Genomic DNA, 17,849 nt, shown 5'->3' on the forward strand with positions numbered 1-17,849 from the left:
AATGTTTAGGGAGAAATCAGTGGAGTTTTGATAATATGGGAAAAGGCTATTACTAGTTTGATAGAGAAAAGAATGCAATTTATTTTAATAAGTATATTTACATTATCATAAATATAATGTAAAGGTTAAATGGAACAAGGTTAGCCATGCGTATGATTTTAGAGAAGGTAACAGTTGATTTTAATTACACTCTGTACTTTTATAGTGTTGTTCTAGATGCATGATCCAGAATTTAAAGGTGGTGTGGCTTTCTTTTCTTTTCTTTTTTTTTCTTTTTCTTTTCCTTTTTCTTTTCCTTTTCCTTTTCCTTTTCCTTTTTCCTTTCCTTTTCCTTCCTTCCTTCCTTCCTTCCTTCCTTCCTTCCTTCCTTCCTTCCTTCCTTCCTTCCTTCCTTCTTTTCTTTCTTTTTTAGAGAGGAGAGAGAGAAAGAGAAGGGGGGGGAAGAGCAGGAAGCATCAACTCCCATATGTGTCTTGACCAGGCAAATCCAGGGTTTCAAACTAGCAACCTTAGCATTCCAGGTTGACACTTTATTAAAGGTGGTGTGGCTTTCTAAAAGACCCTTTTAGATAATATTTTTCTGGACTCTTAAAGCATTGCCTTTGATGATATTTGGAAGTGCGATCGTTCAAAAATAAATTGTTTCAGATAAAGATAAGTAGAATTTACCAGATAGTTGGGGGCCTTTGTCTTACACTAACTGAAAAAAATGATATCCCAAATAACTTATAGGCAGGCATAAGATATTGATTAAAAGTGAATCAGACAAAGAAAATAATAAAGATCAGAGTGGAAATAAATGACATAGAGGCTAAAGAAACAATACAGAGGATCAATGAAACCAGGAGCTGGTTCTTTGAAAAGGTAAACAAGATCGATGAACCTTTAGCCCAGAGGTTGGGAACCTATGGCTCGTGAGCCAGATGTGGCTCTTTTGATGGCTGCACCTGGCTCTCAGACAAATCTTTAATAAAAAAATAATAACATTAAAAATATAAAACATTCTTGCCCTGGCCTGTTGGCTCAGCGGTAGAGCGTCGGCCTAGCGTGCGGAGGACCCGGGTTCGATTCCCGGCCAGGGCACACAGGAGAAGCGCCCATTTGCTTCTCCACCCCTCCGCAGCGCTTTCCTCTCTGTCTCTCTCTTCCCCTCCCGCAGCCGAGGCTCCATTGGAGCAAAGATGGCCCGGGCGCTGGGGATGGCTCTGTGGCCTCTACCTCAGGCGCTAGAGTGACTCTGGTCGCAATATGGCGATGCCCAGGATGGGCAGAGCATCGCCCCCTGGTGGGCAGAGCATCGCCCCATGGTGGGCGTGCCGGGTGGATCCCGGTCGGGCGCATGCGGGAGTCTGTCTGACTGTCTCTCCCCGTTTCCAGCTTCAGAAAAATGAAAAAAAAATAAAATAAAACATTCTTATGTATTACAATCCATTCATTTCCTACCGCTCATGTTCATGGTTGCAGGCAGCTGGAGCCAATCACAGCTGTCCTCCGGAACAACACCAAATTTTTATTGGATAACACATAACGTACACGGGTTGTTGTGAGGTCAGGAAGTAAACTTCCCTCCTTTTAATCAAATAGCTAGCTAATTGCAGAAACCCTTTTGATGAAGAAGATGGCTAAAAGAAAAAAAAGATGAGTATCATACTTTTCAGTAGGAATGGACAGAGGAATTTGCCTTTGTGGAGAGAGCAGGTTCTGCAGTGTGTCTAATATGCAGTAATAAAATTTTATTAATGAAACGGTCAAATATAAAGTGGCACTTCGACACACGCCATACTACATTGAAGTATGCAGTGGGGGACAGCAGGAAGAAAGCATGTCAAGAGCTACAGTGCAGAGTGCAAGATAGCAGCAACTCTGTGTTTGGACCCAACAAGGTGACTGGAATTCGGCTAGCTTTGCTGGTGCTCTAGAAATTGTGAGAAACGGAAAGCCATTCACAGATGGGGAGTATGCCAAAACATTCATGCTTGATGTTGCCAGTGAACTTTTTGATGACTTTTCAGATAAAGACAAGATAATCAAATGAATAAAAGACATGGCTCTGTCGGCAAGAACTGTTCAAGATCGTACCATCATGATGGCAAATCAAATTGAGGCAACACAAGAGAAGGACATAAATGCAGCACCATTCTTTTCTCTTGCTTTGGATGAGTCAACAGATGTAAGCCATTTATCCCAGTTCAGCAAGATTGCAAGGTATGCTGTCAGTGACACACTACTGAGGAAAGTCTTGCTGTTTTGCCTATGAAAGAGACAAGAGGGGAGGATTTATTCAAGTCTTTCAGTGAGTTTGCTAAAGAAAAAAATCTACTGATGGATAAACTTATTTCAGTGTGTACTGATGGTGCTCTGTGCATGGTGGGGAAAAACAGAAGATTCGTAGCACTTCTTCATGAACATGAAAAGAGACCCATCCTAAGTTTTCACTGCATCCTACATCAGGAGGTGCTTTGTGCTCAGATGTGTGGTGAGCAGCTTGGTGAGGTGATGTCGCTGGTCATTCGGGTGGTCAATTTTATTGCCCGAGCTTTAAATGATCGCCAGTATAAAACACTGCTGGATGAAGTTGGGAATAATTATCCTGGTCTGCTTCTGTGCAGCAATGTGCATTGGTTGTCAAGAGGGAAGATGCTCAGCCGTTTCGCAGCTCGTCTGAGTGAAATCGGGACTTTTCTTGAAATGAAAAACATCGAGCATCCTGAGTTAGCTAACACTGAGTGGCTCCTGAAGTTCTACTATCTCGTGGACATGACTGAACATGTGAACCAGCTCAATGTGAAAATGCAAGGCATTGGAAATACAGTCTTATCCTTTCAACAAGCAGTGTTTGCATTTGAAAACAAGCTGGAACTCTTCATTGCCAACATTGAAAGAGGTCGTTTACCACACTTTGAAAAACTGGGAGAGTTTAAAGATACATGCACAGCAAGTGACCCTGCTCAACATCTTGATCTCCAGCAGCTAGCGGGTTTCACATCTAATCTCCTGCAGTCATTCAAAGTGTGCTGTGGAGAATTTCGTGAGCACACTCGTCTTTTTAGGTTTATCACCCATCCACACGAGTGTGCAGTGGACAGCGCCGACCTGAGTTACATCCCCGGTGTCTCCATCAGAGATTTTGAGCTACAAGCTGCTGACCTGAAGGCCTCAGACATGTAGGTGAATAAGTTCAAGTCACTGGATAAAGATTTGGAAAGACTTGCACAACAGCAAGCAGAGTTGGCGAGCAAACACAAGTGGGGAGAAATGAAAAAATTTCAGCCCACAGAGCAGCTGATTGTCAAAACTTGGAATGCGCTTCCAGTCACATACCACATACTGGAGCGTGAGTATTGCTGTACTGACAATGTTTGGCTCTATATATGCATGTGAGCAGTTTTTCTCACAGCTAAAGAACGTTAAGACCAACCTACGGCCTGACCAGGCGGTGGCGCAGTGGATAGAGCGTCAGACTGGGATGCGGAAGACCCAGGTTCGAGACCCCGAGGTCGCCAGCTTGAGCGTGGTCTCATCTGGTTTGAGCAAAAATTCACCAGCTTGGACCCAAGGTCGCTGGCTCCAGCAAGGGGTTACTCGGTCTGCTGAAGGCCCGCGGTCAAGGCACATATGAGAAAGCAATCAATGAACAACTAAGGTGTCGCAATGCGCAACGAAAAAACTAAGGATTGATGCTTCTCATCTCTCCGTTCCTGTCTGTCTGTCCCTGTCTATCCCTCACTCTGACTCTCTCTCTGTCTCTGTAAAAAAAAAATAATAATAAAATAAATAAAAATAATTAATAAAAAAAAAAAAGACCAACCTACGATCACATTTAATGGATGGAAGTCTCAATGCCTGCATGAAGCTTAACCTCACCACGAATCAACCAGACTACAAAGCCATCAGCAAAACCATGCAGCACCAGAAGTTGCATTAATGGTAAGAAGTACTTTATTCATCACTGGTTAGCAACAGTATAACAACGTTATTAAAAAGAGTTCAGCCCTGGCCGGTTGGCTCAGCGGTAGAGCGTCGGCCTAGCGTGTGGAGGACCCAGGTTCGATTCCCAGCCAGGGCACACAGGAGAAGCGCCCATTTGCTTCTCCACCCCTCCGCCGCGCTTTCCCTCTCTGTCTCTCTCTTCCCCTCCCGCAGCCAAGGCTCCATTGGAGCAAAAATGGCCTGGGCTCTGGGGATGGCTCTGTGGCCTCTGCCCCAGGTGCTAGAGTGGCTCTGGTCGCAACATGGCGATGCCCAGGATGGGCAGAGCATCGCCCCCTGGTGGGCAGAGCGTCGCCCCTGGTGGGCGTGCCAGGTGGATCCCGGTCGGGCGCATGCGGGAGTCTGTCTGACTGTCTCTCCCTGTTTCCAGCTTCAGAAAAATGAAAAAAAAAAAAAAAAAAGAGTTCAGAGACTTATTGTACTTTAGAAGTGTTGGTCTTACATAAAATGCACATATTTACTTGTATTTAGTGTTAAACATGTATGGCTCTCACAGAATTACATTTTAAAATACGTGGTGTTCATGGCTCTCTCAGCCAAAAAGGTTCCCGACCTGTTGCTTAAGCCAGACTCACCAAGAAAAAAAAAAAAGAGAGGACTCAAATAAATAAAATTAGAAATGAGTGGAGAAATAACAACTGACACAACAGAAATACAAAGGATTGTAAGAAAATACTGTTAAGAAGTGTATGCCAAAAAATTAGACAACTAGATGAAATGGACAAATTTCTTGAAACATATAATTTCTAAAAATCAATCTGGAAGAATCAGAAAACCTAAACAGACCTATTACAACAAATGAGATTATAACAGTTATCAAAAAACTCCCAAAAACAAAAGCCTGGGGCCTGATGGCTTCACAAGTGAATTGTACCAAATATTCAAAGAACTAACTCCTATCCTTCTCAAGCTATTTCAAAAAATTCAAAAGAAAGGAAGACTCCAAAGCTCCTTTTATGAGGCAAGCATTATTCTGATTCTAAAACCAGGCAAAGACAACACAAAGAAAGAAAATTATAGGCCAATATCCTTGAAGAATTTAGATGCTAAAATCCTCAACAAATATTAGCAAACGGAATTCAGCAATATATGAAAGAAATCATATACCATGATCAAGTAGGATTTATTCTAGGGAGGCAAGGCTGGTACAATATTCACAAATCAATGTGATTCATCACATAAACAGAAGGAAGGAGAAAAACCACATGATAATTTCAATAGATGCAGAAAAAGCATTTGATAAAATCCAGCACCCATTCATGATCAAAACTCTCAGCAAAGTAGGAATACAGGAAACATACCTCAACATGATAAAGGCCATCTATGACAAACCCACAGCCAACATCATACTCAATGGGAAAATATTGAAAGCAATCCCCTTAAGATCAGGAACAAGGCAGGGGTGCCCCCTTTCACCACTCTTATTCAACATAGTTCTGGAAGTCCTAGCCATAGCAATCAGACAAGAAGAAGGGATAAAAGGCATCCAAATTGGAAAAGAAGAAGTAAAACTATCATTATTTGCAGATTATATGATATTGTATATAGAAAACCCTAAAGTCTCAGTCAAAAAGACTACTGAACCTGATAAATGAATTCAGCAAAGTGGCAGGATATAAAATTAATATTCAGAAATTAGAGGCATTTTTATATACCAACAGTGAACTGTCAGAAAGGGAAATTAAGGAAACAATCCACATCACTACTGCAACAAAAAAAATAAAGTACCTAGGAGTAAACTTAACCAAGGAGATTAAAGACTTATATTTGGAAAATTATAAAACATTGATAAAAGAAATCAAGGAAGATACAAACAAGTGGAAGCATATACCGTGCTCATGGTTAGGAAGAATAAACATCATTAAAATGTCTATATTACCCAAAGCAATTTATAAATTCAATGCAATACCAGTTAAAATACCAATAACATACTTCAAAGATATGAAACACATATTCCAAAAATTTATATGGAACCAAAAAAGAACACAAATAGCCTCAGCAAACTTGAAAAAGAAGAATAAAGTGGGAGGTATCACACTTCCTGATATCAAGTTATACTATTATAAGGCCACTGTACTCAAAACAGCCTGGTACTGGCATAAAAACAGCCATATAGATCAATGGAACAGAACAGAGAACCCAGAAATAAACCCACACCTTTATGGACAACTGATATATATATATATATTTTTTATTTATTTATTCATTTTAGAGAGGAGAGAGAGGGGGAGAGAGAGAGACAGAGACAGAGAGAGAGGAGAGAGAGATAGGGGGGAGGAGCTGGAAGCATCAACTCCCATATGTGCCTTGACCAGGCAAGCCCAGGGTTTCGAACCGGCGACCTCAGCATTTCCAGGTCGACGCTTTATCCACTGCGCCACCACAGGTCAGGCGGACAACTGATATTTTTGACAAAGGAGGTAAAAGCATACAATGGAGTAAAGACAGCCTCTTCAGCAAATGGTGTTGGGAAAATTGGACAGCTACCTGCAAAAGAATGAAACTAGACCACCAACTTACACCATTTACAAAAATAAACTCAAAATGACCATTTACAAAAATAAACTCAAAATGGATAAAAGACTTAAATGTAAGCTGTAAAACCATAAGCATCTTAGAAGAAAACACAGGTAGTAAGCTCTCCGACATCTCTCGCAGCAATATATTAGCTGATTTATCTCCACGGGCAAGTGAAATAAAAGACAGGATAAACAAATGGGACTATATCAAACTAAAAAACTTTTGCACAGCTTAAGACAATAGGAACAGAATAAAAAGACAAACTACTCAATGGGAGAACATATTCGACAATACGTCTGATAAGGGGTTAATAACCAAAATTTATAAAGAACTTGTAAAACTCAACACCAGAAAGATAAACAATCCAGTCAAAAAATGGGCAAAAGAAATGAATAGACACTTCTCCAAAGAGGACATACAGATGGACAATAGGCATATGGAAAAATGCTCAACATCACTAATCATAAGAGAAATGCAAATTAAAACCACAATGAGATATTACCTCTCACCAGTCAGAATGGCGCTCATCAACAAAACAACACAGAATATGTGTTGTCAAGGATGTGGAGAAAAGGGAACCCTCCTGCACTGCTGGTGGGAATGCAGACTGGTGCAGCCACTGTGGAAAACAGTATGAAGATTCCTCAAAAAATTAGAAATCGAACTGCCTTTTGACCCAGCCATCTCACTTTTAGGAATATACCCTGAGAACACCATAGCACTGTTTCAAAAGGAGAAATGCACCTCCATGTTTGTGGCAGCATTGTTCACAATAGCGAGGATCTGAAAACAACCCGAGTGTCCGTCAGTGGACGAGTGGATTAAAAAGGTGGTACATATACACAATGGAATACTATGGGGCCATGAAAAAGAAGGAAATCTTACCTTTTGCGACAACATGGATAAACCTGGAAACTATTATGTTAAGTGAAATAAGCCAGGCATTAAAGGAAAAATATCATATGACCTCACTCATTTGAGGAATCCAATGAACAATCTGAACTGAGGAACGGAATTGAGACAGAGGACAGATTAAAGGGATCAGAGCAAGAGAGGACAGAGGGAAAGGGGATGATAGGATCGGATAAACCTGAAGGAAAGGGGGAAGGGCCCTATGGGGAGTGGGGCAAAGGAGATGTTGAGGGGAATATGGGGGAGGGGGGATGCATTCAGGGCAACACTAGAATCTATGTAAACACAGTAAATTAAAATCAATAAAAAAAAAGTGAATCAGACAGATCAGCACAATGCTTTCAAGTAATGGGAAAAAATGAAGAGGTTTATATTATTTATAAACCCACCTTTATGATTCTTTTTCCTAATGTATTTTTATTTATTTATTAATTTTTAAATGTTTGTTTTTTATTAATTTGAGAGGAAGAGGAAGGAAGGGAGAGAGAGACAGGAACATCAAGCTGTTCCTTTATGTGCCCTGACCAGGAACTGAACTGGCAACCTCTGTGCTTTGGGATGATGCTTCAACCAATCAAGCTATCCGGCCAGGGTTCACCTTTATGATTCTTTAACTAAGATTAGTAACACAAATTATATTGTTTTATTTAGTGATTTGACTATCTTTAAATTGTGAAGTTATCTTATGATTAATACTGTGTAGCAAATAGGTGTCCAGATTGAGATACAATTATATTAATAGCCTGTTATAGATAGACTAAAGTACTATACTAGATAGGTAAGACTTTTAAAATGCTTATAAAACTATATAAACCAATAATGTATTTCAGTTCAAATAGTTGGTTAAATATTAGAAAGTAAAGTACAGTGCTATTAATACATATTAACAAGTATAGGTTATCCCTGTAATGCATGGCTGTATCAACATTAGAAAATTTGCTATAACTATTTACCACATTAAAATTAAAATGGGAAATTTATGTGTATCTTAATACTTGTAGAAACTGTATTTGACAAATTCAGTATCCATTGGTGGTCAAGAGTCTTTAAAACGTTGAAATGAATATGAAAAAATGTTAACATTTATTAGTCCTGGGTGATATGTATATTTGTTCTATATATATTTTTGTTCTATATGTATTTTTTTGTTCTATATGTATTTTTCAGTTGAAAACACTTTCCAACTTAAAATTATGGTGAGTCACAATTATTTTAGTTATTTCTAAAACATTTACTCTTGCTCTCTTTAATCTCAAAGGATTTACAAAGCACATTATGAAAACAAGAACAGTGTTCACATCTGCCATGCCCTACGTGCCCCCTTGTAAATGTGTGGCTTTTCCTTCTGTGGCATAATCAGTGACGAGGAAATGGTTAAACTATAAGGTTAAGGGTCCCTGAAGAGATAATCAACACAGTTAGATATTGCATCAGATTAAATTTTTAATTCAGTTATGGATTGAATGCTTCAGATTTAATGAGCATATACACAAACATAAATGTACTTTGAGTATATATTAAGTTGTGAAAAAAATAATAGTAATATGCTTTTCTTTTTTTTTTCAGGTATCTACGAATATTTCAAAATGTGGACCTATCTAGCAATTTTTACTTTAGGTAAGTTTGAACTTAGTTTTTCTCCTATCAGCCACTTAAACGTTTATATTCTTTCGAGGAGATGAAAACAGAATTTAAAAAAAGGAATCCTCTATTATTTTGTTTTTTTAATGGCCAAATTATTTTGTCTAAGAACATAATAATCTAGATATTTCCTTCTTTTCAAAATTTGTCAATTTGAATTGACAAGTTAAAGGGTAATTATTCTTGCTATTAAAATTATTTTGTTTCAAATGGGATTTTAATGAAATATTCTTATTTTTAAATTTTGAATTGTAAAAATGAAATTTGCATTCAATCTCTAATAGAGTTGTAACAATTTCATAGTTGAATTTTCAGTTACCAATTTAGCATAATTGGGAAAAACTAAATCTAAAATAGAACTATTGTAATACCAATGTATTGCATTATAAATGAATAGTTTTCCTGGAAAGGAATATAGCATTAAGAATATATGAAAATGTGTTCTGAGGAAATAAGTCAGGAGAGGAAATTTTAATTCTTATTTGTAGAGACATTTGTAGTTTCTATTTAGTATAGCCTGAGTAGGCACACCAGCCAACACAAGCACAACCCTAATATTGGTAATTGAACAACAGGCAGGTAAATTATTGAGCATCACGATGGAGCGTTATACCACCACTGATGTGACCAACATGTAGGCCTAGTAGATATAGTTATTGTGCTAAATGGAAAATTCTACCATCTATACTGTCAAAACTTAAAAGTAGAACAGAAATAGCATACACCAATAAGGACTTGAGCCACGGGGACTGAAAGAAGACCTTGAGTATTGTAGCTATTGGTGTTACATACTGATGGGGTACTTTGCATTATCTTAAATTTATTTTTAAATTGTTAATATAATTAATCATTTATTTATATATGAAATAAAAACATGTCTACTATGTAGAGAGGACTTTGTCTTTATTGATGTAAAACTCTGAAGGAAGTTAATTATTTTAACGATAGTATTGTATAGTGAAGAGTTCTGAAAGAAATAATTTTCACCTACGCAAATGCTTATTGGGTGTATATTCACATTGTTTTTGTTTCACCCATCTGCTTGCAGTCACTGTTGCTTAATTTTATGTTTACAGCACCTATGAGTTATTACTGAAGCTTGGTGGTACTGTTAGGGATGGTCTGCTCTTCATGTTTTTCAAGTTTGTCTGCATCCCCATTTTGACTTCTGATCAAGTCATTTCATAAGTAAAAATATCTAGGTTAAAGATTTTGTCTTAGAAGTAGGCTGTAAGAAACACTACTACATTCTTAAGATTTAGCTAGAATAAAGCCATTGTTTTTTGTTTTGTTTTTTTCATTTTTTTTCTGAAGCTGGAAACAGGGAGAGACAGTCAGACAGACTCCCGCATGCACCCGACCGGGATCCACCCGGCATGCCCACCATGGGGCAAAGCTCTGCCCACCAGGGGGCGATGCTCTGCCCACCCTGGGCGTCGCCATGTCGAGACCAGAGCCACTCCAGCGCCGGGGGCAGAGGCCAAGGAGCCATCCCCAGCGCCCGGGCCATGTTTGCTCCAGTGGAGCCTTGGCTGCGGGAGGGGAAGAGAAAGACAGAGAGGAAAGCGCGGCGGAGGGGTGGAGAAGCAAATGGGCGCTTCTCCTGTGTGCCCTGGCCGGAAATCGAACCCGGGTCCTCCGCACGCTAGGCCGACGCTCTACCACTGAGCCAACCGGCCAGGGCCTAAAGCCATTGTTTTTAATAGGAAGAATTGATTGATACAAGTAAAAAAAAATAAACAACTTTTTCCTCCCTCCAGCTTTATTGAGATATTACTAACATGCAACATGTGTAAGTTTAAAGTGTACAATGTGGTGATTACATACATGAATATGTTGCAAAATGATTACCACAATAAGGTTAGTTAACACTTTTTACCCCTCACATAATTTTGATTTTGTGTGTGTGGTAACATTTAAAATTTACTCTCTTAACAAATTTCAAGTATGTAATTCAGTTACCATGCTGTGCATTAGATCCCCAGATCTTATTTATCTCATAGCTGGGAGTTTTACCCTTTGACCAACATCTCCCATTCCTAACCCTGGCAGCTACAATCAATCTACTGTCTGTGGGTTTGGCTTTTTTAGATTCCACATAAAGTGAGAACATACAGTACTGTATTTGTCTTTCTCTGACTTATTTTACTTAACATAATGCTGTTGAGATTCATTCATATTGCTACAAAAGGCAAGATTTCTTCCTTGTAACTACATAATTCATTGTACACGCATCCATGCATGCTTGTGTGTGTGTATCACATCTTCTTTACATATTTATTCATTGATGGACTCTTAGGTTGTTCCCACATCTTGGCTATTGTAAATAATCTTGCAGTATAGAGGTACAGATGTCTCTTTGAGATAGTAATTTCATTTTCTTTTTATATATACCCAGAAATGGGATTGCTGGATCATATGGTAGTTCCACTTTTAATTTTTGAGGAACCTCCATACTGTTTTCCATAGTGCCTGCACCAATTTATATTCCCACCAATAGTTTAGAGCATTCTTGTAACTTTCTCGCCAACATTTGTTTCTTGTCTTTTTGATCGTAGCCATTCTATAGGTGTGAGGTGATATCTCATTATGGTTTTAATTTGCACTTCTCTGATGTGATGTTGAGCATGTTTTCATGAAATTGTTGATATGTTTTTGTCTATTCAGGTCTGTTCAAATCCTTTGCACATTTTGCACATTTTTAAATTGGATTGTTTTTTGCTAATGAGTTGTATGAGTTTCTTATATATTTTTGATATTAATCCCTTATCAAATAGATGGTTTGCAGATATTATCTCTCATTCTATGGTTACCTTTTTATTTGCTGTTTCTTCTGATCAGAACTTTTTAGTTTAATGTAGTACTACTTACTTATTTTTGCTTTTCTTGCTTATGCTTTTGGTATAATATCCAAAAAATCTTTGCCAACACCAGTGTCAGGAAGCTTTCCCCCTATGTTTTCTTTTAATAGTTTTACAGTTTCAGGACTTATATTTAAGTCTTTAATCCATTTTGAGTTAATTTTTGTGAGTGGTATAATCAGGGGTCCAATTTTATTCTTCTGTAGGGTGTTATCCATTTTTCCCATCACCATTAAGGGAAAAGACTATTCTGTTTCTATTGCATCTTTTTGGTTCTCTTGTCAAATATTAGTTGAATGTATTCAAATAGATTTGTTTCTTCTGGGCTCTCAATTCTCTTTTAATGGTCTATGAGTCTTTTTTTGCCAGTATCATACATCATACTGTTTTGAATGCTGTAGCCTTTATATATATATATATATATATATATATATATATATATATATATATATATAGCTTTATAATAAAGTTTAAAATCAGGGAAGTGTGATGCCTCCAGCTTTTTTCTTCTAAAGATTGCTTTGGCTATTAAGGGTCTTTTGTGTTTCTTTATGAATTTTAGAATTGTTTTTCTATTTTTATGATAAATGTCCTTGGAATTTTGATAGGGACTGCATCAAATCTACAGATGTTTTTGAGTAATATGGGCATTTAAACAATGTTAATTCTTCTGTTACATGAAAACAGGACATCTTTCCTTTTATTTATGTCTTCTTCAGTTTACTTCATCAGCGCCATAATTTTTAGTATACAGAGCTTTTACCTCCTTGGTTAAATTTATTTATTATGTATTTTATATTATATATATGTATATAAAACATATTTTATATGTATATTCGTAAGTATTTTGTTCTTTTTTCTGATGTTCTGGTAAATGAGATTGAAAAATTAATAGTTTTTATCCATGTGATATTAGATGCTAGTAAAATTAATTGCTCTGTCATCAAGCAATTATGGTAACATTAAATTTCACAGATGAAACAAATCAATTTTGACCAAATTACATGAATAAATTAAAGAAGAAACAATAATTGAAATAGTATGTGTTTCCAGACAAAATTATAACCATGTTAAAATATGACTAAAATACTTTACAAATTTGTATAAACCTAAAGAATTCTAGATACCTTCTGAAATTCTGTGCTAAAATACATATATGGTTAGAGATACTCATAAAAGTAGTTAATTATGTGAAATTGGAATTTAAAGGGTTTCTTTTGGCTTAAAGGCCAAATTTTATTAATTGTATTTGTACTAACTCTTCAGACTGTTATATTTTCTTGGGTGGTTGTTACTTCCTAAAACATGTTTCATTATAGTGACTTATATTCTTGAATCTTCCTGTTTATTCATTTATTTATTTATTTTTATTATTATTATTTTTTTTAGAGAGGACAGAGAGAGGGAGAGAGAGAGAGAGATAGAGAAGGAGAGAGAGGAGAGAGAGACAGAGAGAGAGAGAAGGGGGGAGGAGCTAGAAGCATCAACTCCCATATGTGCCTTGACCAGGCAAGCCCAGGGTTTCGAACCAGCGACCTCAGCATTTCTAGGTCGACGCTTTATCCACTGCGCACCACAGGTCAGGCCTTCTTCCTGTTTATTAAAGTCAGTTTTGGTACTACCATTAATAATTATTAGAATTATACTTTTCATGGTTAAACTGGAATGCCGACCATGCACTTTTGCTGTGGATATTGTAACATCTATAGAACTCCATTCAGATACACATGAGAATGTGACAGACATCTTTGTATAAAGCCATGAAGTTAGATTGATTTCAGTGCAAAGCAAAAAGTGCACATTGCAAATCAATGAGTGTAGGTTACTTGTGTTATATTATGTATTTCTATTCATGCAAATTCCTAAGTCACTCAATGATTTTTAAATTTCCAATTATGTTTATGGTTTACTAGGTTTTACAGTCCTTATTTGAACAGCATTGCTTCTAGGTAAAGTAAAAGGTGCTAAGTAATTTAGTTCACAGTTTTTAATTCCATATGGGAGCCAGAATCATGAAATATGTTTTGCTTTTGTAACTCTTATTAAGTTCAGTTCTTTTCTCAGTTACAGCTATGATTTGTCCCACTCACTTCAGTATAATCTCACTGTCTTGAGAATGCCCCTGGAGATGTTAAAGTCAGAAACAACCCAGACTCGCCAGGAGAGTTTTGACATCTTTGAAGATGAAGGATTAATTACACAGGGTGGAAGTGGTAGGTAGTTTTCAGCACATCTACTGTATGTTAATGTGGCCTCCATGAAATGGCATCTCATTAAATTCATTCACATTTCCTTCAGTGCTCTTTGTCCTTGTATGAGGTTGATTCAGATCTGTGAAATTCACCAATTCATTTTTATAGAGGTCATTAATCTCCAGGTGATTTTATTTGTGGACCAGCCAGAAAATTATATGCTGACATTTTGTAGCAAATTTTCATGTACTTTTTGTGGAATACCTTCAGGTCTACACTTCAGTGAAGTTAAAGTAGAGAATTGTTGTCTTTAAATATTGGAGAATACACACTGCTGCCTTATTTTCTTTCATGGCGACCAGTTCAATATGGGCTGAAATTTAGAAAAAATTAGTGTGGATTGTCTATTGTATCCTAGATAGTTACATACAAAGTCCCTAATCCTCATAAAAACTGCTCAGTTTTGATGCACATTTAAAGAAATAAAGACTAAGTAGGGAACTGGGGTCTGAGAATAAGATCACATGACCAGTGGCCAGAGGAGCCAGTGCAGCAGGTCAGAGGCTATTCTTCCTTCAGCCCCAGCTTCACCCCCTGGTTCATCCTAGGCCTTGCTTCTGTCAGGACCACTGTAGGTCACTGCATGACTGTCATGTGCTAGTTTAGGGTGATCCTGGACTAACTAGTCACACAACAGAATTGGTAGTTTACCCCTACATTTATGAGTTGATCTAGAACTCTAAAGCTAGAGGCATTGCTAAAGTGGCTGTTGTGAGGAATCATTTCAAACATAAAGCTAGTGCACTTTAGCTGAATTGGACTTACTATGGAAACATAGTAAGTCGATGGTGTCTGGGGGCCTTGCTCTTTGCAGCTTAAATGACATTGGTGAAGATATGGAGGTAGGAGGTGGAATGGAATGGAAAGTTCCAGAAGGTTTGTCCTTGCAGGACTCTTGAGTAAAGGCTATGCTCTATTAGCATTTTGCCAAATGTTCTAATCCACTCTAAGAAGACACAGACTAACACTGAATGCCATTTCTGTCATTGCCCTAAACTCTTGTTAATTAGATTGAGTGTTACTCGAGCTAAGATCTAACTCAGTACAACCTCCGTACCCCAGAACTTCTGGATCACATAAATTTGCCCTGATTCAGATACATGAATTATAACCTATATTACTAGAGACAGGTGGAGAGTAAGATAATGTTTGCTTGGCATCATTTCTTCTAAACATCACCTTTAGAAATAGAAAAGCTAAGAGCAGTACTAAATTTGCACTACATGTCACCCCAAATAAAAATATGAATATCTTTTCTGAGATCTGAATTAAGCCTCTGAAGCCACTTAAGTTTTTACTATCTCTAGAGCAATTCTACTTGATAGATATGAATAACAATATGTATTAGGTTTTTATAGCTGCTGTAATATTACCAGAACCCTAATGGCTTAAAACTATACAAATTTATTATCTTTTAGAAGTCAGAAGTTCAAGATAATTCTCAGTGGACTAAAATTTGTGTGTTGGCAGGATTGCATCACTTTCTTGAAAACTTAGTGGGAAGTTCGTTTTCTTGTGCTTTCCATCTTCCAGAGGCTGCCTGCACTTCCTGGCTCATGGCTCCATCCGTCATCAAAACCATCATGGGCAGCCAAGATTTTGTTTATATTGCATTGCTATGACATTCTGTTTTCCTCTTTAATTTCTAAGAACTCTGATTACATTGGACCTAGTTGGATAATCCAGAATAATCTCCCCGTCTCAAGGTTATCTGATTAGCAACATAATTCCAACTGCAACTTTAATTCCCCCTTGCCATGTAAAGTAACATATTCACAGGTTCTGGTGATTATGTCAGACATGGGGGGCATTATTTTCCTACCACATAGGGGGAAACTGACAGGAAACAGAGTGAAGGTTGAAGATACAGGAGTAGGTAGAAAAGGAAAATAATATATGTTTTAAAAGTCTCTGCGGCCTCAAATAGTGTATTGATCACTTTGACTATATTATTTTATTTAATCTGAGCAGTATCTCTGAGGTGAATAGTAATTGTATCATCATTTTATAGTGTGGTGAATTGAGGTTCAGAGATGTTAAGTCACTTGCCAAAGGTCACTGAGCTGGTAAGTGGCAAAGACAGGACTGCAATCCATGTCTGTACTATATATGCTCTGTGTAATGCATTGAGAGGTCAGAGAAGATTTAGTAAATAACTGTATTTGTCATAGGTATAGTATAAACACTTTGGCTTATTGTTTTGAAAAGAAAACTACTATTGATAGCCTGCTATCCAGAACTGTCAAAATCTTTGAAACCATTATCTTATAAATACACTTATTTCTTACTTTGTACTTCATATAACTTATGTAAAAGTCGTTCAATAAATATATCTAGGTATGCTGAAATTGATGAAATTAATTTGTTCATATAGAAAAAGCCTGATATAATAACTACCACTATGAAAGTATCACTAAGGCACCAGGCTTGTTCTAAGTACTTTATGTGCATGGTCAACTTATTTCATCTTCACAATGACAACCTGAGATGGGACAAGTGAGGAAACAGGGCACCGAGATAGGAGGTAACGTTCTTGGTCACCCCTGTCACCCTGCTGATGGAAGGCAGAGTCAGGATTTGGATGTAGCCCTCTGGCCCCAGAGCGGTGCTCCCAGATGCTGCTCTGTGCTGCCTCTCAGCCTTGTCCATGGGTTTGTCATGTGTCCTTAATGTCCCTGTCATTTTCTCTTAGGTTAAAAACTCTCACAAATCAGAAAATGTGTTTATTCTTTGATTTTGTATAGTATCAGTACAGCGTTTCAGACAATGGTATGAATATATCCACTGACAATGGCAATGCAATTAAAGCAGATAATCTTATTTTGAAGTTAAAAACAGAAGCTTGAGGTCTTAAAAATGAATTGAATGTCATCCAATTTCCTTATCTTCCTAATACCAACTTTTATTTTTCAGGTGTATTTGGGATTTGTAGTAAGCCTTATATGAAGTATGTGTGGAATGGTGAACTTCTGGATATAATTAAAAACACTGTGCATCGTGACTGGCTATTGTATATTATTCATGGGTTCTGTGGACAGTCAAGTATCCTTTTTTTAAAAAAATTAAGATATGCATTATTAAACTTATACTGTTCCAATTTGTAGAAAGCTATTTATGAATTATAAGATTATAGTCATCACACTATGTACCCAATAAGAAGACTTACCCATGATTCCATGTACTGAAAATACAAAGAGAACTACAAATCACTTGAGCAAATCTATTACATACACAGAAAGATTAAAAAGAAAGAAAATACTATGTGAGTCATAAATTATATAGGTGCTGAGCATCATTCTTACCTGAGAACAGGAGCAGAGTCACTGACAGGTGGGGTGGGTGGACAGGCTCATAGGAATAGTTGAACTTGGCCTGGGCCCTAAACAGAGGAGAGGGGGAGGGGGAGGGAGAGGGAGGGAGCGAAGGAGAGGGAGAGAGAGGTCTTAGCAGTGAGCAGGGTGTGAGAACATGGGTTGGGGAAGTACCATGAGTTCAGAGGTGGAAAGTTTATGGGCATGTTCTTGTGACTTGTGTTTTAAACATCTGGGAGCACAATGTAGTGGGAAGGAATGTGGGAGGGGGAGTCAGATTGCCAGTCACAAGTCACTTTGGTGGTCAGACTAAGGACTTTGGGTTTGGTGCTAGACCTTTTGAGAGTGTTTTTTTTTTTTTT

At 37.6% G+C, this 17,849-nt stretch overlaps 1 protein-coding gene across 4 annotated transcripts in view; it reads left to right on the forward strand.

Annotated features, from left to right (window-relative positions):
* FIG4 (FIG4 phosphoinositide 5-phosphatase) overlaps positions 1-17,849 on the forward strand; it is a 137,393-nt gene that overhangs the window by 28,097 nt on the left and 91,447 nt on the right. For 3 of the 4 annotated variants that reach the window (XM_066247846.1, XM_066247849.1, XM_066247848.1), the window contains 3 exons: positions 8,989-9,039; positions 13,989-14,137; positions 17,090-17,218. In XM_066247846.1, coding sequence (XP_066103943.1) covers positions 8,989-9,039; positions 13,989-14,137; positions 17,090-17,218 — 329 coding nt within the window. The remainder of the gene's footprint in view (positions 1-8,988; positions 9,040-13,988; positions 14,138-17,089; positions 17,219-17,849) is intronic. The other variant, XM_066247847.1, reaches the window with a different exon arrangement.

Source organism: Saccopteryx bilineata, chromosome 12, assembly GCF_036850765.1.
Source record: "Saccopteryx bilineata isolate mSacBil1 chromosome 12, mSacBil1_pri_phased_curated, whole genome shotgun sequence".
Taxonomy (NCBI): Eukaryota; Metazoa; Chordata; class Mammalia; order Chiroptera; family Emballonuridae; genus Saccopteryx; species Saccopteryx bilineata.